We start from the raw sequence: 20,890 nt of genomic DNA, 5'->3' as shown, positions 1-20,890 counted from the left end.
CTCCCTCTAAGTTGTGGAGTCTTGTGAGCTACTGGCATTAAAGATGTAAGCTACTGTATACATTAGTTTGCTTTGGGGCCATTTTTCCTGACCTAAGACAAAAATATGTGAGCCAGAGGCTAAAATACTGTGAGCTAATGCACACTGACTCAGCATAAAGGGAACACTGGTTGCAGAATATATTTGATCCTGCAAATAGAGAAAGGAATATAGAACTCAGGTGGGGAGAGGTGCTAAGAAACAATCCAGGAAGCAGGGTGGTGGAATGTCCATGACTCCCCCAAGGTTAATGCCAAACATTTATTTCTATGCAACCTGTAGCATCATCATCATCATCATCATCATCATCATCATCATTTTATTTGTATCCCGCCCTCCCCGCCGAAGCAGGCTCAGGGCGGCTAACAACATTAAATCAATACAACTCCAGCTTAGTGGACAAACAAATCAGTCAGTGGACCAATCAGTCCACATTTCTCTCCCACTAAAGAAAAGTAGAGGATTCAGTATCTTGAGTATTCAAGATATATTGCTGTGTTGTAGACTTCAGAGACTAGTAGTTCAGTACAAAAACAGGATAGCAGAACCCTTGTTCCATAGTTTTTAAAATAAATGCAGCTATTCATTTTAAATAAATATTTTAAATTTAGCATAAAATATGGGTGTGATTTCCAGTTGTTAGGTGTCTGCATAAAATAACACTATTAAAGAATTGATCTGCTGGGTGAAAAGTACAAACACTTGGAGTTAACTGAGAGTTTGGGGTTTTTGTGCTTTGTAATGTCTTTGGATTATACATGAAAATATGCTGTGCTTTCTGGAACATAACCAGGAAAATCACATTTTTTAAAAAAATCTGCATTATCACTAGAGAAGTAACAGTTCTTTAAGTAACTCATATTTTTTTACAGGCAAAACCACACCTACAAGTTTGCTTTAATGGCTACTACACAAACAGAATTCCTGCTAAAATTGCATTCTACTCAGAAAGTGCAGTACAGCAAGAACACTTTAAAAATGCTCATCTACATTTGTGGTCGACTGTTCATATCCTCTCCCCACCTAAGCAGGACTGAGAAAAGAAAAATGAGGACTCAGAAGATTGTATTCTGTGAGTGTGGTTTTCTATTTGTGAACTGAAGTCTAACTAGGTGTTTGAAAAAGCTGGGACACCATCCAGCAGGCAACGTGCATTTGAAGCGTACATTCTACATGGGATTTGAAGTGTGCACTCTACCTGGGATTGTACATACATTCACTGTAATTTATGAACAGGGCTACTATGCTGTGGGAGGCAATACCACTGTACTAGACTGCTGCTCAGCTAGCACTAGTATTAGGCTCTACCACTGCTGGGATGGAATCAACAGCAACCAGACTCAGACTCTGCCTTCTGAAACCTAGAAACCACTATGTCCAGCACTGGCTCACTGGATCAGGCCATGATGTTACTCTCTCTTGCCATAACATTAAGTACATAATACTGTGCATCAATGAGCCGTAACACATGCAATAAGTGACTATAGAACATACTACTGAAATGGAAACTTGCATATCTATATTAAAGTTCATTCACTTTCTATGTGTTTTGGTTTCCTGTCGTAGAGTACTTAATTGGTCAAGATATTATTAAAAAAATGAAGTGTACATTTGAAGAGTTCATTCTACATGGGATTTGAAGTGTGCATTCCACCTGGGATTGCACATACATTCACTGTAATTTATGAACTGCTACTATGCTGTGGGAGACAATACCAGTATACTAGAATGTTGCTGAGCTACCACTAGTATCGGGTTCTACCATTACTGGGATGGAGCCAACAACAACCAGACTCACTCTGCCTTATCAAAAAAAAATGCACTTTATCGAGATCTTTTATTCTTCTAATATGTTATTTTAACATGAACACAGTACTTTACCATTATTACCATTATGTTGATTAGCCATGATGTGTTAGTATTATGATTTTTTAAAATCTTATTATGTAACTTTAATTGTTTATTTTTATAAATTGGAAAAAGTTCATTCACTATGGTCACTGCTCAAGTAAACATCATGGAACTTTGAGCTGCATTGGTTCCAAAAAGGTGGGTTCCCTCACCACATGCAGAAGGCATTGAGGCACAGTCAAGAGACACCTCTAGGGAAAGAGTTTTGTCCAGTTAAATTCCCTCAGCAGCTCTTCACAATGTATTCCACAGCATTCCCCTGTATTGCTAAATTACTTTCCAACTATGCGGCTGATTAGTGCATTTAAAGTATTGTCCAACCATACTTACCTTTGAAGAAGCAGTCTTCATTGTGAACAATGGTGATCTTTTGCTTTTTCAAGCAGGCAGCTCGGTGCACTTCACAGTGGTTTTCATAGAATTCACCATCGGATCCACACACAGGCTTATAGTGAGGCTTGCAGTGTTCCATGCAGACACACTCTGCTTGTCCAGTCCCTCTGTTAACAGCACAGTGCCTACCCAATCCACAGTACTTATTTTCACATGATCCAACAGGGCCATCATGACCCACATACCCTGAGGAAACAGAAAAAGATGAAGAAAAGATTGTCAAGATGCATATAATCACCTCATGATATTGCCATACGTTGTGCCAGAGAGAGAGAGAGCAAGAGAGAGAGAGAACAAAAAGCTAATTCACTTCTGTAAATTGAGACATTCTGTTGTGAGAAGAGTCACCTTGAAAGTGACATTCTTTGCTAGACATACTTCACAGATAGACTAGAATAGTGGAGGCCTGTATTTTTGCAATGTGTCAGAAGGCAGATGTAGTCAGCATGAGATATATTAAGTGATTTCCCATAGTCTGTGGATACAACCATCCTTTGATAAATTCTTGAGAATTCTCACTTCTTTATCTGAGATTCCAGTCCTCATGGAATCAGGGTACATCTTGAGAAAATGCTAAATAATTCATAAGTAAATGGAATGAACAGAAATTTATACAGCCAGAGTTATGGCTGATAGACCATTTCATGGTTAAACATTCTGATACCTAAGAGTATAAATAGTATCACAGGAACTCTCATATAATACGGAGTCCTCATATGCTACATAAACATGCACTGTTTTGTAAAGGCTGCTTTGTAAATTCAATATTCTTCTAGAATAACAATATTCTAATATTCCAAAATTTCTTGATTCTGGTAATCTTTTAGGCCTAGAAGTCACTTAGCATCATCCTTTTAGACTAATTTGTATCTCTAAACCCTTAGGGTTGCCAGTCACCATGTGGGCCCTGGAAATGAACATATATGAACATATATGAAGCTGCCTTATACTGATGGACTATTATTTACTCAAACTGGCAGTGGCTCTCCAGGGTCTAAAGCTGAGATTTTTCATGCCTATTTGCCTGGACCCTTTTTAGTTGGAGATGCCGGGGATTGAACCTAGGACCTTCTGCTCACCAAGCAGATGCTCTGCCACTGAGCACCGTTCTTCCCCTCATCAAATTAATTTCTAGAAGACAGAAAACAGTTTCTCAGAAGAAAATGGCTGCTTCATGGAATGGACTCTATGACATTATACCTCATGGAGGATCCGTCCCTCCTTAAACCACACCCTTTCCTGGTCCCCCCTCCCCCAAATCTCCTCAAATTGTTCAACCAAGAGTTGGCAACCATTTAGTCACTACTGAAAAACAATTATAAGGTCATTATTAGGGTTGCCAAGTCCAATTCAGGAAATATCTGGGGAGTTTGGGGGTGGAGCCAGGAGACATTGGGGCCGGAGCCAGGAGCAAGGGTGTAAGAAGCATAATGAAACTCCAAGGGAATTCTGGTCATCACATTTAAAGGGACAGCTCACCTTTTTAAATGTCTACCTTCCATAGGAAATAATGAAGGATAGGGGCACCTTCTTTTGGGGCTCATAGAATTGGACCTCCTGATCCAATCGTTTTGAAACGTGTGTGGGGGGGTACTTTGGGGAGAGGCACTAGATACTATATTGAAAATTTGGTGCCTCTACCTCAAAAAACAGCTCCCCCAGAGCCCCCGAAACCTCCAGATCAATTCCCCATTATACCCTATGAGAATCGATCTGCACATAGGGAATAATGAAGTGCTCAGCAGATGTCCCCCCCCCCCCCCGGTCTCTGGTGACTCTGAAGCAAGGGATTGGCCTCTCTACTCATGAGTTGCTGCCAACTTCTTCCAAGTAACACAGACACCCCATCCCAAGAGGAAGCCTTTCAATCAGAGACTGAAGCCTCTGGAGGTGGAAAGGCACATGGTCCTCTGGGGCGGGACTTCCCCCTGCCAGCCAGCTGACTGGGGCCGGGAAGGAGCCTGGGAAAGTGGAAGAACCCTGCTGGGACCTGGGGATTGACAAGCCTAATCATCATTAAAAAACAATGTGTTGTTAGAATATGAACATCACACATACATGAACACAATTTTTTAAAATATTTTTTTTATTCAAAGATTTCAGGTTTTCACGGCTGGTAACATCATTAGGGTTTGTAGAATCTTTCAGGCTCAAGTACCGTGTTCTACTGGAGAAAGTTTTTCTTCCAGACGTTTCGTTCTCAGCTGCGGACAACATCCTCAGTGGCATTGCAGCTGGAGCAGGCGCTCTGACCTTCTTGGCTGCTGTGCATGCACAGCAGCCAAGAAGGTCAGAGCGCCTGCTCCGGCTGCAACGCCACTGAGGATGTTCTCCACAGCCGAGAACGAAACGTCTGGAAGAAAAACTTTCTCCAGTAGAACACGGCACTTGAGCCCGAAAGATTCTACAAACCCTAATTTTTTTTTTTATTCTTGGAAGATTCCATAAAACTCCCTATGCTAACAGTCTGTGCACTTGCACATGTCCAGAGATAGAAACCTTAGAACATGAGTTCCTAAACTGTATTTTTTTACTCTGACCTGTGCTCCATACTAACCGACCCCTGTCTGAGTGAGCAAATAGGGAAGCCTGACAAATATAAAATTGTCTTCCTGTTGTCAACTTGGAACCAATTGGTAATTGAAACTGTTGCAAATTTTTTATATTTAGCATCTAGGAGTTGATAATGTATTTGCAAATTGCCATTTGATGGATAGATTGGTTCCTTGCTATGTTCGACATCATGCCCATAAAGGTTTTTGAGTTTAATTTTAAAAACTATGTTTTCCATCCCGCTATCTTCATCAGGGAAATAAATTCCTGGCAATTTAGGCTAGCAGCAGCATCAAATATTACACAGAACTGTTTTATTTTCAATCATCTTATTCGTCAACAAGTGCTGCATTCTTACAAACAGTTAAAATTCTGTTGACTTAAGTATCACTCATATAAGAATGAAGGACTGAAAGCTATGTATGTATGGAAACATAATTATATTAATAGGTGGTTACAATTTATATTGTATCAGGTTAATGGTCCATTTATGAAGGTGATTCCCATGCCCTGTTTTAAATAGGGTTGTGCATTGGGATATTAGCTAATCAAAACTTGGACTGCAAAACCTCTGCTTATCTCAATTGATTTTTAAATGATAACATTCAACCTTAACATTCAACCTTTTGTTCAATGTGTCTACCCTACTCAGCAGATACCTAACTGATTCAGAGGAGTTTTCCAGTCACAGAGTTATGCAGAATTATGCAGGTTTCCACTCCTGAGGACTGAGCTGATGAATCTATCTACACATCAAATTCCTTGGTTTGGTGGGTGGAGAACTGATTCTACAGAAGCAGTCTTGGGGCAGACCAACAAAAGCAAAAGTTTTGCCACACACTGGATTCGATCTTTGGAATGGGGATAGACAGGGGTTGTTTTGTAGAAAAATAGGTGGTGGAGCTCATTAGCATAACTCATTAGCATATGCTTCCCCCCCCCCAGCCAAAAGCAACCCGACTCAAGAAAGGAGAGCCCGGACGAGCAAGGCCTGCTTGGGCTGGCTAGAGATGCAGCCAGACGAAGCAGGTCTCACTCATCTGGGGCTCTCCTTGGCCACTCCTCCATAATCAAAAGGCCAGCAAGCTACCCACCACCCAAAATCACATAAGTGGAGAAAGGTGGTGTGGGCTTCTCCAGGGGTTAATGAGGGCTGCTGGGGGTGGGCCAAAGCTCCTGTGGCTGGCTGGCTGGCCGGCTGCCCACTCTCCTAATCTTGGGATTGTTATGCAGCTGCACCTACTATTCAATAGACAAGGTAGGTGGGGAGGAGAAGGAGGGTGTCAGAAAGGTTCAGTAGCTGTGCTCCTGTGAGCTCCTGTTGAATTCAAGACACGGGGATTGACATGGGCCTAGATACCACTGATGTAGTGCCATGGTCAGACCTCTTTGTCCTGAAGGTTCAGCTGAGCATCCCACCACTGCCCCATCTGACAGTGAGCTTATTTACACCTGCAGACTGATGGATCCACTTGGTTTCCAGAATGCTCTGTGGGACCCAATGCCCCCTGGTGACTTGTTAGATGTGCTGGTAGAGGACTCTCTGAAGTCATCAATGAAATAGCTCCCTGACACCCTCTCAGCTAGCCCCCTGGTTATACCATGGAGACACAAAGGATGAAACAGAGATGACTAGAGCATATATAGTGGCAGTCACGTGATGAAGCTGCAAGAACAACTTATAGGACATTTATGAAATCCTATGAGATTACAGTGAAGGCCACAAAGAAGGAATTCTGCATGTCATCTAGTAGCTCTTGCACAGCTCAATTATTTAAAATAATTAGGTTGTTAACTTCCCTTACACAGAAAACAAAAACATATAGTAATCTGGCAATCAGCTGTGAGGCCTTTGCAAGCTATTCCGCCATGACCTGCCAGCCAACATTGACATCGGAGGTCTTTCTCTGTCTTGAGGCCCAGTAATGGACCATTTCAGCCAATTCTCCCAGTATGAGGTTGACAGGATCATGGGTGCTGTGAGGCCCTCCACTTGCTTCCTTGATCTGTGTCTGTTATGGCTGGTGAAAGCTGGTGGTGATGGGATATTGAATCAAGATCAAGGTTTTGGTTTTAATCTTTAATCTCTGGGACCAACATACCTTCAGGACTGTCTTTCCTGGTATGCTCCTCAAAGAGTGTTATGCTTTATAGACCAACACCAGTTGGTGATCCCCAGCTCAAAGGAGGTCCACTTAGACTCAACCAAAGCCAGACCCTTCTGGAGCACTCTCCCAGTAGAGGTCCAGGCACTGAAAGACTTAATGTAGTTTTGCAGGGCTTGCAAAACAAAGATGTTCTACTAGGGCTATGGTTGAGGTGGTAGAGATCCACCTCCATTTGGCTTCCCCCATTTTACACACACACATACATGCATTGCTTGTTACCATCTATAGTGCATATATGTGGAACTGACTCTGGAATATTGGCTTTTAATGGTGCCATAAATGATATTATAATTGACACTGTAGTTAGATTTTAACAAGATTTTAATAACTGTTGATACTAGATAAATGTATTGTGTTGTTATTGTATTACTGTATTTTATCATGTTGTTGTAACCCACCCTGAGCTTTACTCTGTAGGGGAGGGAGGGCTAGAAATAAAATAAATAAATGATAATCTGCAAAACGGGTAAATTATTTGGGATGTTTAATTTGATTCCCTTTCTTGCATGGTCTGCTCTGCATACATTTTGACCATGGTGACATAGACTCATTTATTGTATTTGGACCTTAAAATCATAGAGTTCCCCATATGCAAACTGGGTTAACATTGTCTACTATGCTGCTACATATATGCATATTATATATGAGACCTGATATATTTTCTGCAGCTGGACTTATCTGCTCTTCATGCATTTTTACTTCCTGCCATATGCATGTGACACAGTTTTTATTTGCATTCTGTTTTGTGAGACTGGTGGCCTGGTCTTACATGTATATACATTTTTTCAGTGGAAGTCATACTGTATATAAAAGCTTATAACCATTCATCAAGTACTATATAGATATAAATCCAAAGAGCAGGCTAAAGAAGAAATACAAAGATACAGCAAGAAAGGGTTCTAGCATATATAACTATAGTGCAAATGAAGGGTTTCTCTATAAGCAGCAGTTTTGAAAGTAGACAGCTTTAAGTTGAATTTGATTGAAGTTTGGATTGCAATCATATTTTTCTAATGTTTAAGATTATTTTGTATGTTAACAAGACATAAATATGAATGTATGATACATTATAATATTCAGTAGATGATAATGTAATATGAATCTGCAATAAAATATTTTTTGTGGAAAAACTAGTTTATAACCTAAATGAAACAAGTATTTTTAAAAGGGCAGCTTGGGCTGTTTGTCCTGACCATTCTATCCTTTATTTCTAAAGTTACACTCCCGTACAACAGCAAAAAATCTGTGCACACTTTATTTAAGTAATGAGAACCCCTATAATTCATACTTTTGACAAAAGGAAGTCAGACTCAGTTGGGAAAGGCAATTTGGCCTGCTGATTGTCAGTTCTGCAGTCTTGACAGCCCGTTTCTACATTCAGTGCACATCCCTACCCACAGCAGGACTTCCTGAATTCTGCTCCCTTGCTCTCCATATGGTTTGCTCCTACCAGCCAAATACATCTATCCTCAAACCCTGGGAGTTTTAAAAGGTGTTCTGTTTAATGACAGTGGGAAGGACAGAAATGCACTGCACACACCAGCTTCTTGCATTCCAGTATCTGTATAGTAGATCACGATAGATTAATGAACCTCCAAAACAGCACTGAGAAGAGTACTAAGAAAGGTTTAGCTGAATAGATAATCATACACTGCAGATCTCATAGTATAGCAGGAGAAGAGATAATGATATAGAGCAGGCACAGTTCCTCTATCTAGTATACTAGATAGATATAATTCTCAATGCGGCTAAATCTGTGGGTTCTTAAATCTGGAAACGGGACTCATGAATAGACAAGACAGATCTTTCTACAAACCAGAAAAAAGCCCCAGGTTTGCAGGAAACTCTGAAATAAAAAGAGAGGGTTAAAAGACAAACTATTAGAAGCAGTGCCTGTACTAAGCGTTGGGGTCTGCCTTGGGCAACAGAACCCCATGTGCCAGGCCTGCTGGCAGCTTGTTACTGTTCAATAGCAGCTCCCTTACAAAACCCAATGTTGTTCAATGGTTAGAGTTTCAGACTAGATCTGGGAGACCCAAATCCAGATTCTACCACTCTGCTATGGAAGCTCACTGGAAGATTTTAGGCTGGTTACACATTCTCAGTCTAATATACCTCAGTGGATTATTCTCAGGATAAAGTGGAGGGGAACAGAATGAATCAAGCTACTTTGGGTCCCCATAGCGGAGAACGATGGAGATAGGCAGATAAAATGTAGGTTGGTTCATAGGTGGAAGGAAACAAAAATATTGCCAAATGGAGGGAAAGAAGAAATAGCATTAGGAGCGGGATACAAGAAGAAGCGAGGTGCCCCTGCAAATATTTGGTTTCCCACCACGCAACTGGGCCCAGCCCAGCAGCTGTCATGGCACAACTGGGTCATAGTTGTTAGGGAATTCTGTTTGAAATTCTATTCCTTTATCTCAAACAGTGCGATGGATCACTGGATCAAATAATCACTGAGAGGCATTTAAAATGAAAATCAAAAACATATTTATTTCTACAGGGCAAGGGTACTGGGAGGTGAAAATAACAAACACTATAGAACTACATCCTCAGACTAGACAATCATGTGCTTAATGGAGGCTACTTCCTCCTCCTTCTTGACCTCTCTGCCTGAACAAAGGAAGTCACCTGACTGACCAAACAGACAAAACAGGTTTTCCCTCTTCTAGACATTGATTGACAGCAGTCAGTATCTTTTTCTTGGGTCATGCAGACAATAAAGAATCAGGCACAGTGTTAAGCCTATAATGACTGGAACTTTAGAACATGGCAAAGGACATACAAAACAGATACATATTTCCAACAATAGTTTCCTCAGTGACAGATTGCCAGGTGAAGAAAAGGAGGGAAAGTTGAAGAGAGGTGATGGGTGGAAGATAAAAGTAGGTGGGCTAGGAGTTTACAAAGAGAGAAAGAATGAAAGGGGGAGAGAGTATCAGGGTTTCAGTGAAAGGAAAGAGGAAATAGTGAGGAAGAGGAAAACAAGATGCCCCCTAACAAGACTCTGCAGGTCCCCAGTTTGTAAATTCTATTTGTCAGCATTTTTTTTAAAGGACGAGTGGAGTGGGTTCACCGCTTTTCTGTGAGGTTTAAACAGCCAGTGGGACTAATACACAAATATTTTGAAACCCAAATTACTATGAAAAATTCAAATATATTCACACCAATTTATTCAAATATAAATCACACATGTAATTCATCCAAAACTTTGTAGGTAATGTTAGAAAACTCTATAACTCAAGGAGAATCCTTTGAATGCTAAAGTTAATAGTTCCCAGGGCTTTTTTTGAACAGGAACACAAAAGAATATAGTTCTAGCTGGCTTGGTGTCTGGGGATGTGGCCTTATATGCAAATGAGTTCCTACTGGTCTTTTTCTACAAAAAAGTCCTGATAGTTCCTTAATGATGCCTCTCAAATTCTCCTGTATTTTCAGTATATCCAAAACAATAAAGTCTCCATAAAGAACTTACAAGTTGACAAGCTTTCTAAAGGAGCAATCACTTTCACAATAATCCCGGCAAGGAGCAAAGAATTTTTGTTTGTTTGTGAGGCAATAGTACCAGCTACAAGTAGTTGACTTGATGTGCTTCAACACTTCATCACTGTGGGACTACCTTGCTGGATCAGGGAAATGCTGTAGACATAGTTTATCTTGATTTCGGTAAGGCTTTTGATAAGGTTCCACATATTATCCTTGTTGACAAGTGGGTAAAATATGGTTTGGATCCTGTTACGGTAAACCATTAGGTAGACTTGTAACTGGTTGACAGATCGCACCTAAAGAGCACTTGTGAATGGTTCCTCATCCTCTTGAAGAGGAGTGACAAGTAGAGTGCCTCAAGGATCTGTCCTGGAGCCTGTTTTGTTCTTTATAAATGATTTGGATGAAGGAATAGAGAGGATGCTTATTAAATTTGCAGATGATACTAAATTGGAAGAGGTTGCAAATACAATATAATAATAATAATAATAATAATAATAATAATAATAATAATAATAATAATAATAATAATAATAGATTTTATTTGTATCCCGCCCTCCCCGCCTAGGCAGCTCAGGGCGGCTAACAACATTTTATGCATTTACATTGATAGATAAAAACTTCAAATTTAACAATTAAAAATTAAACATATAAAAACCAGTTAATAGAATTAAAATACATAATTTAAGTTAAATTAAATATATCTGGCAGCAATAAAGATATTCTGGCACTGGTTCTGCCTGTTTAAATAGTTCCAAAGTAATATAGATGGTGGTTCCTTTGTTCACAGCATTCAGCAGTCAATGTCAATATATGCTTGTTTAAAAAGGACGGTCTTGCAGGCCCTGCGGAACTGGTCAAGGTTCCGCAGGGCCCGCACTTCCTCCGGAAGCTGGCTCCACAGTGCAGGGGCCGCAGCTGAAAAGGCCCGTGCTCTGGTGTTTTGGAGCTTGACCTCTCTCGGCCCAGGGATAGTCATTTCATTTTTTCCAACTGACCTCAGTGCCCTCTGGGGTTCATATGGGGAGAGACGGTCCCTTAGGTAGGCTGGTCCTCGGCCATATAAGGCTTTAAAGGTAATAACCAACACTTTGTACTGGACTCGGTATGTAATTGGCAGCCAGTGCAGTCCGCGCAGCCCCGGCCGTATGTGCTCCCATTTCGAGAGCCCCAATAGTAGCCTGGCCGACGCGTTCTGCACCAGCTGCAGCTTCCGGGTCCGGCACAAAGGTAACCCCAAGTAGAGGGCATTACAGTAGTCCAATCTTGAGGTGACCGTTGCATGGATCACTGTTGCGAGGTTGCGATGCTCCAGGAAGGGGGCCAACTGCCTTGTCCGCTTCAGATGGAAGAATGCTGACTTGGCAGTGGCTGCTATCTGGGCCTCCATTGATAATGAAGGCTCCAGTAAAACGCCCAAACTCTTTACCTGGCGCACTGATTTCAATAATGCGCCGTCGAAGGTTGGGAGAGCTATTTCCCCTCCTAGGGCGCCGCGACCCACACAAAGGACCTCTGTCTTCGCTGGATTCAACTTCAGCCCATTCAACCTGAGCCACGTCACTACAGCCTGTAAAGCCCGATCTAGGTTCCCCGGGGCGGAGCCGGGCTGGCCCTCCATTAGTAGATAGAGCTGGGTGTCATCTGCATATTGATGGCAATCTGGGCAAGGGGGCGCATATAAATGTTAAACAGCATTGGGGAGAGAACTGCTCCCTGATGCACCCCACAATCTAGTGTGTGTCTCTGGGATCGCTCACCCCCAATAGCCACCCTTTGTCCCCGACTGGAGAGGAAGGAGGAAAGCCATTGCAAGGCCAACCCCCCAACCCCAATGTTGGCGAGGCAGCGCTTTAGCAACTGATGGTCGACTGTGTCAAATGCCGCCGACAGGTCTAATAACATCAGTACCGCAGCGCCACCCCGATCCAGTTGCCGCTGAAGGTCATCCACCAAGGCGACCAGCACCGTCTCCGTCCCGTGGCCCGGTCAGAAACCAGACTGGCAAGGGTCAAGAATGGAAGCGTCATCTAGGAACCTCTGTAGCTGCAACACCACTGCCCTCTCAATGATTTTACCTAAAAATGGTAAATTAGACACCGGACGGTAGTTCGCCAATTCGGCCGGGTCTGCTGTACATTTTTTTAAGAGAGGGCGTTGGGAAATGCCCCTCTGTGAGGGATCTGTTTATGATGTCCCGTAAAGGACATCTAAGCTCCCTCTGGCAAGATTTAATCAGCCAAGAGGGGCAAGGATCCAAATCGCATGTTGTTGGGCGAGCAGCGGAGAGTATCCCATCGACTTCCTCCAGGTTGAGTGGGTCGAAGTGATCCAGTACCAAACACGAAGACAGGCACGGAGCCTCAATTTCGCTCACTGTTTCCAAGGTGGTAGGCAGGTCTTGGCGGAGCAATGAGATTTTATCTGCAAAGTATTTCGCAAATGCCTCACAGCCAATCTCCAATTCTCTAATATTTGGTTTGCCTTGTGGCAATGTTATCAGGTCCCCAATTATTCTAAACAGTTGTGCTGGGCACGAATTTGCAGATACAATCTTGGTTGCAAAGTAATTTTTTTTGCAGCCTTGACTGCCATCTCGTAAGACTTCATAAACGTTCTGTAGGATGTTCTCATTGCTTCGTCCCGAGTATGTCTCCACTGCCTCTCTAGTCGTCTGAGCCCTTGTTTCAGCTGGCGCAGTTCCAAGGTGTACCATGGGGCCAGCCTCATACAAGGGCGCAGAGGGCGCCAGGGTGCTATTTTGTCGATGGCCCTGGTTAGCTGGTCTTGCCAGGTCTCCACAAGGCCATCGAGGGAATTGCTAGTGGGCCAAGGATCCCTCAGGGCCGTTTGGAACCGTTCCGGGTCCATCAGGCTCCGGAGGAGAGCCAAAATAGGCTCTCCGCCCATACAGGGTTGGGGCTCTTTAGTTTATTGTTACAGTCAGTGACCAGCTTGTACAATCGAATCACATAAAACTTTTTGCATCAAAACAGAATAAAACCAACAGTAGCATTCATAAAATTGGGTGCCTATGACTATTACAAAGAAATCAGATAAAAACCTCCATAAAATTCATTTAAAATTTGGATGAAAAGTTAACAGTCAAATCAAGTTTAAAACAGTCATAGACCAGTCAAATCAGATACAAATAACTTAATAAAATACAATCAGGTAAAACAATAATCAGAATAAAACATACACAGTATGATATAATTTCCCTCCAGAACACTAGTTATGTTCCATGGCCAAGGCATTCATTTGGATATTTCCCTTAGGAATTGCTTCCGGAGACTCATAGCTCGCGAAGCAAATTTTGCCACACATAAAGTGGTTCTTTTATTCCTATCCGCCAATAATTTGTCTAGCTGATATCTAATATTTCTCCCAGGGACACTGGAACAGATCGGGAGTATATAGTCGGCCCTAATACACTGATATAATTTACATTGGAATAATACATGTTCCCTGTCTTCCGGTTTCTTGTCCCCACAAATACACAATCTCTCCTCATATGGTTGTCCTGTGTATCTGCCTTCCATAACAGCTGACGGTAACATATCAAGTCTGAGAAGGGTAAATGCTCTCCTATACTCAACTTTATCAAGATTATGCAAGTATGGCATCAGTGTTATTTTATGTAGCTCCTCTATTCCTGGTAAATAACCTTTAAGCTGATTCAAATCATGCTGTCTTTCGACATCCAAGATTCTCTGTTTAAGAAAGGGTTTAACCAAATTGTACCCCATGTTGAGCAAATATTGCTTAGATAGTCCATAATAACCCAACTTGGACTCCGTTTCTCTAATCCACGGAGGTACAAACGAGTCTCTTGCTATCAGCCCCGCCAAACTGGTGGGCTGAGTCATTAGTTTATACCAGTAAAGAATAGCAGCAATCCACAGTCTTGCTTTCACAGTGACCATACCCGTTTCTACTCTTATAAATGAGTTGGGAGCACATGGAGGGACTTGTAGTATATGCCTAAGGAACTTTGATTGCACTTTCTCCGCTAAATACCAGAGATGCTGATATGGTGTTATACTCAAGGGTGCCCCATATAGAATTTGAGCGAGGGCCTTGGCCTTAAAGACCTTAACTGCAGCCGCCACGTTCTGCCCCCCAGAGGTCCAATAGAATTTCTCTATGGCTCCTGAACTTTTTGCTGCATTTGTTGTAACATATTCCACATGTGCCTTCCTGGCCCCTGAGGCCTGAAAGACTACCCCTAGGTACTTAAAGCAGCGTGTCTGTTCAATAGCCCTATCGTTTATCTTCCAATGATGTAGCTTGGGTCTATTTGCAAAGGCTAAAATTTTATATTTTGAATAATTTATTTCAACCTGATTAGCTTGGCAGTAAAGCGCAAGAATTTTCATTGCTCTCTTTAGCCCAATTGGGGTCCTAGAGACCAGCACTGCATCATCTGCATATAGCAGGAGCGGGATATGCCTATCTGCAATCTTTGGAGCATGCACCTCTGGACCACTTAAATGTTCCCCCAGATCGTTTATAAAGAGGTTGAACAAAAGTGGCGCCAAGATGCAACCTTGCTTAACTCCCTTCCCAACTTTGATGGCTTTTGTGAGATGTCCCTTCGGATTTATCCTTGTCCTGATCTTGGTGTTCCTATATAATGCTTTTATCAATGCCAGTAGCCTCTGATCAATTCCCATCCCTCTCAATTTTCCCCACAGTATGTCCCTCTGAACCATATCAAAGGCAGATTTAAAGTCTATAAAGGCAGCGTATAGGGCAGAGGTGCTGTTAGAGGAATATTTGGAAATAAGATGGTCCAATACTACACAATGATCCAGAGTGGAACAACCCGGTCTAAACCCAGCCTGTTCTTCTCTCAGGATGTTATTACACTCAATCCACTCCCACAGTTTCTCTTTAAGATGGCTGGCGTATAATTGCTTAGGATACTTAAAAAACTGATGGGTCTATAGTTATTTGGGTCATTTCTGTCTCCTTTCTTATGAATAGGTACAATAATTCCAGTATCCCAGCCCGTAGGCACCCTCGCCGTCCTGTCTATTTCAGTGAATAGTTTGGCAAGTACTGGAGCCCACCAGTCAGTATTTTCTTTAATTAATTCGGGCGGGATTAAGTCAAGTCCTGGAGCTTTATTAGGCTTCAGGGCTCCAATTAAAGATTTTATTTCTGAAGGCTCAACCGGAGGCCACTCTGGCAGTTCCTGACAATCCTCCGGGGGGGAATACAGGGTTGGGGTGGCGTCCCCACACGGGCCTTAAGGGCAAGGTGATCCGACCATGGTACCGCTTCTACAGCGATATCATTCACCGAAATCCCGGACGCAAAGATCAGGTCTAGTGTGTGCCCGGCCTGATGCGTGGGAGTCGTAACAAATTGAGAGAGCCCCAGTGTCACCATGGAAGACACTAGGTCCATCGCCTGAGTGGAGGCCATGTCGTCAGCGTGGACGTTGAAGTCACCCAGGACCATAAGCCCCGGGAACCTCAATGCCCAGCCCGCCACTGCCTCCAATAGTGATGGTAAGGCGCTGGCTGGTGCGTTAGGCGGACGGTACACCAGCCAGACTGCCAACCCCTCTCCAACATCCCACGCCAGACCGGCACATTCAATACCATCAATCTTTGGGTCCGGGAGGGCCCGAAAGGTGTAACCCTCCCGTATGAGTAGCGCCACTCCTCCCCCCCGCCCGCTGATCCGTGATTGGTGAAAGACCAAGTATCCCGGGGGGGGGCATTTGGGAGAGAGCTACTGTCTCACCATCCCTCACCCAGGTCTCGGTCACACAAGCCAGGTCTACATCCTGCTGGAGCAAAAACTCCCTCAGGGTCGCGGTCTTATTGTTTATGGACCTGGCGTTGCATAACACCAATGACAGAGGCGAGCAATTCCTCTTGGTCCCACTACCTGCCACCGTTGGGATGGGAAGTAGACTGGAAGGTGGCCGAGCCCCCTTTTGTCTCTGTCTCCTTCCTTTATATTTATGTCTACTCCCACCGTCATATCTTCCCCTCCCCAGGAGCACTGGGATCCTTTGGCCGGACATTGTGGCTGCACTAGGTAGGATTCTCTGATCTTATTCGCCGATTTCCTCCCGGTCTGTCGTTTTAGCTTACCCTCTCACCAACCCCTCCGGCTCCAACCGCTAGACCCACTTCCTATGTCTTAAATTAATTAATTTAATTGCCCTTCCCAATCTATTCCAATCAATTGCTACAAAATCTCTATAAGTTTATTCTTCCCAGCATTATTAAAAATATACTCCCTCCCACCCCGTTCTTATTAATAGCCTAGAATTAAATAAATACTTTCTAATATATATAAATACATAGAAGACATACAATAGAAGACAGAAACAGGATACAGGATGATCTTGACAGGCTGGAAAACTGGACTGAAACCAATAAAATGAATTTTAAAAGGGATAAATGTAAAGTTCTTCATTTAGGTAGGAAAAATCCAACTATGATTTTATGATTCTATGACCTAGAAGTGATGACATCACATGGGAGCTATTTATGGGTCATATGCCATTTAACAATAGTGTTTTGGGTAAATGTTAGAACATCACCCTGTGCCATGATATCACTCCTGGGTTGCACTGGAAGCGACATCATGGTGTCACTGTCAATGCCAATCCATACCTCATTTTCAGTGTTTATTGTACATCTCACCTTGCTTTTCCTGTTCTTCCTTAAACCCTTATAATCCTTTTACCGTAATCATCCTTATACCTTTATAATGATGGTTCCATTGTGTTATTGTCTTCTGCAGTCTGATTGAACTGCTTGTTTCAATATTTTGTAATCTACCTTGAGTCTCAGTGAGAAAGACAGGCTATAAGTGAAGCATGTATATAAATTAGCAAATGACCTGATACAATTTAAAGGAAGTTTAAGAGAATTTTGTTTGTTTGTTACCTGTACCTTCAGCTCTAAGAAGATTACTGATTTTATAGGGCCACAACACAAAACATCATGGACTTCCGGGATTTGGAGAATGCTGAACTGACCTGCCTCTCTAAGGGGGGCAGACTGGAGCTTCTGTTCGGGGTAGTAAAGGGCAAATTTTTGCCTTATGCCTATTTTTCTCAGTGAGAGATTAGTCCAAGATATGCACAGGAAACTTTGAGGTGATTTACCTTGGCTAAAAGGGAGTCCTGGGGGGAAGGGGAGGCTCCTTTGAGGCTTTGAGGGATCTTCAGAGAAGAGTTGCATATTTATCATCTGCAGAAGCTTGCAGAGTCATTTATTTGACGTAAGCTTGACAAGATCCTAATTTTCTTTGAGACTGCTAAACATCTGATGCTGTATGAGACCAGTGTTGATTTGGATAACCTTAGAAAAAGGTACTGATTGCTATCTACCATTCTGGGACTATTTTAAAGTAAACAAAATAATATTAGAAGGTGGGAAAGAGAAAGTTTGAAATCTTGGAAGAAGAAGAGGAGAAGGGGTGAATTTTGGGCTTTGTTAAATTAAGGACAGTGTTAAAAATTGGAAAGGAATTTATTGTTATGTCTACCTGCGGTTGTGGAGTGAAAGCACCATCATCAGAGATCTGCAGTTTCTACAGTCAACACAGGAAATATGTCAAGTATCGTGAAACTTTGTTACCAGTGAGAACGTGATTTGGGGCAAGCAAAGCAGGAAGTAATTATTGAAGAAGTGGACCTACTCTAGGATTGTATTACCATAGAAAAACATCGGCAGCCATTACCGGGAGGCTAAATTGTTTAAAAATTAATATCTGAGCCTGGGAAGGTCAGAGGACGGTGAAATTAGGCTCATCTGAAAGGGCACGTTCTAATCTATCAAACCTGATAGTTGAAATTTAATTTGGTGATATCAAATTTTTCGCTGTTTTTTTTAAAGTCAGACTCAAAGGTAACCCATGCAAGGGCTGCCTCATGGAGAAGATGCAAGATCAGTTGAAAGCAATGGAAGTTAGGATGGTGAAAGGGGTGAAAAAGATGATAAATGTTTGCAAAAAAGAACTTAAAAAAGATATTGAGGACTTTAAAAAAGAAATGGAAGAGATTAGAAATGAAACAGTGGTGGTGTCAAAAAAGTGCAGGAAGTAGAAGGGAAAGTTAAACTCCAGGATTCCACCTTATTAAAAATGCAAGAAAAAATAACAATCCATGACTGTAAATTGATGGAGACACAAATACATCTGAGAGGAGTTCCTGAAGAAGAAGGGACAGATTTAAAAGAACATGTAATAAAAATAATTGCTGATTTATTGGAGGAAGATCCTGAAGGGACTAGAAATATGTATGATTATATGTTTAGAGTGAATTCATCATATGCCAAGAAAAATAACTTACCAAGAGATATGGATATAAGATATATGACAAAAGAAATGGTGGGGAAAATCTTGAATAAAATTTTTGAAAAGACATTGATAGTGGGAGGAAGCAGAATAAGAATAATGAAAGAATTGCCAAGACAAGTGATAAATGACAGGAGAACGTATAAGAAATTAAAAGAAAAACTGCGTGACAATGGAATGAGGTGTAGATGGATAATACCTGAAGGTTTGAGCTTTGAGCTACAAGGAAGAAGGATGACAATTACAAATACACAGGAGCTGCATAAATTTTATGAAGAGAATAAAGAATTTGCACCATGATGGATTATGAATTATTATCTTGGAATGTAAATGGACTAAATTCACCACAAAAAAGAAAGACAATATTTCATTGGATTAAAAAACAAAACTGTAATATAATTTGCTTGCAAAAAGTTCATATTAAACAAAAGGATTATAAATTTTTATGGAATAAACAATTGGGACTGGAAATTTTTTCATTGGCTGAACAGAAGAAAGGGGGTGTGATTTTTTTTTATATTAAACAAGAATTGGACCCAAAAATAATATTTAAAGATAAAGATGGAAGATTTGTGGCAGTAAAAGTAATAATAAATGCAAAAAACCCCTTATTATTGGGACTGTATGCACCAAATGGTGCAAAAGATGTTTTTTTAAAAAGACATTATAAAACAACTTGATGAAGTGACATATGACCAGGTCATGATTATGGGAGACTTTAATGGAACAATTCAGAATACATTGGACAGATCTGGAATAAAAAATAATAATAAAGAAGGAAAATTGCCAAAATTCTTCTTTGAACTGGTTAAACAAGAAAGCCTGGAAGACATATGGAGAAAATTTAATCCTGAAGTACGAGATTATACATTTTTTTCAGCAAGACATAATACTTTTTTCCAGAATTGACATGTTATGGGGTACAAAGGACTTAGGCCTTATAACTAAGTAAATAGAGATCTTACTGAAGATAGGTGCAGATCATAACCCAATATTATGGATTACAAAATTGTCTTAAAAAGTGAGAAAATGGAGATTAAATGAAGATTTACTACAAAATAAAGAATTAGTGACATCTCTAGAAAATGAAACTAAAGTTTTCTTCCAAATAAATGATAAAGGTGATATAGAATTTCAGATGGCGTGGGATGCTTATAAAGCTGTAATGAGAGGAATATTGGTTACATTAAACAATAAGGACAAAGGGGCAAAAGAAAAACAGATGTTGGACATTCAAAATGAAATAAAGAAAAAAGAAGGGGAACTGAGGAAAAGGTCAGGGAAAAAGAAAATTATAAGGGAGATTACAATACTACAAGCACAAATGAGACATTTGTCAAATAAGGAATTGGAATGGAATTTGAAAAAATTACAACAGATGTCCTTTGAGGGAGTGAATAAACCTGGAAAGTATTTGGCCTGGCAACTGAAGAAAAAGAGAGGAAGCAAAAATTATTTATAAAATTGTGGTTGATGGTAGAGAGATGGTAGATCAAGAAGGAATAAAGAGATAATTTTTCAAGTTCTATGCTAAATTATTTAAAGGTGTTAAAGTAAAGAAGGAAAGAATGGAAGCATATTTGCAAAAGATTAAAATAGCACCCTTAACTGAATATATGAAAAAAAAATTGAATGATCCAATTGAAAAAATAGAAATTGAAGCAGCGATTAATGCAATGAAAATTGGAAAAGCACCTGGGCCAGATAGATATACCGCAAAAAAAATTAAAATTTTTAAAGAAGAATTAGTACCGAAACTTCAAAAATTGATGAATATGATAAGAATAAAAGGGAAAATACCAAATGCATGAAAGGAAGCTGCAATTTCTTTGATTCCTAAGGAAGACAAAGATGTCACGAATGTAAAGAACTATAGACCAATTTCATTACTAAATAATGACTATAAGATATATACAAGAATTTTGGCAGAAGGACTTAAACAATATTTGATAAATGTCATAAAGAAAGACCAAGCGAGATTTCTCCCTAAAAGGCAAATAAGAGAA

The 20,890-nt window shown here is 41.0% G+C and overlaps 1 protein-coding gene across 1 annotated transcript in view; it reads right to left on the bottom strand.

Annotated features, from left to right (window-relative positions):
- The window catches only part of FSTL5 (follistatin like 5), a 608,027-nt gene that overhangs the window by 380,174 nt on the left and 206,963 nt on the right, over positions 1-20,890 (bottom strand). Inside the window, exon 4 of the mRNA XM_060246574.1 lies at positions 2,281-2,529. Coding sequence (XP_060102557.1) covers positions 2,281-2,529 — 249 coding nt within the window. The remainder of the gene's footprint in view (positions 1-2,280; positions 2,530-20,890) is intronic.

Source organism: Heteronotia binoei, chromosome 9 (assembly GCF_032191835.1).
Source record: "Heteronotia binoei isolate CCM8104 ecotype False Entrance Well chromosome 9, APGP_CSIRO_Hbin_v1, whole genome shotgun sequence".
NCBI lineage: Eukaryota > Metazoa > Chordata > Lepidosauria > Squamata > Gekkonidae > Heteronotia > Heteronotia binoei.
This window is presented reverse-complemented; position numbering and strand designations above follow the sequence as displayed.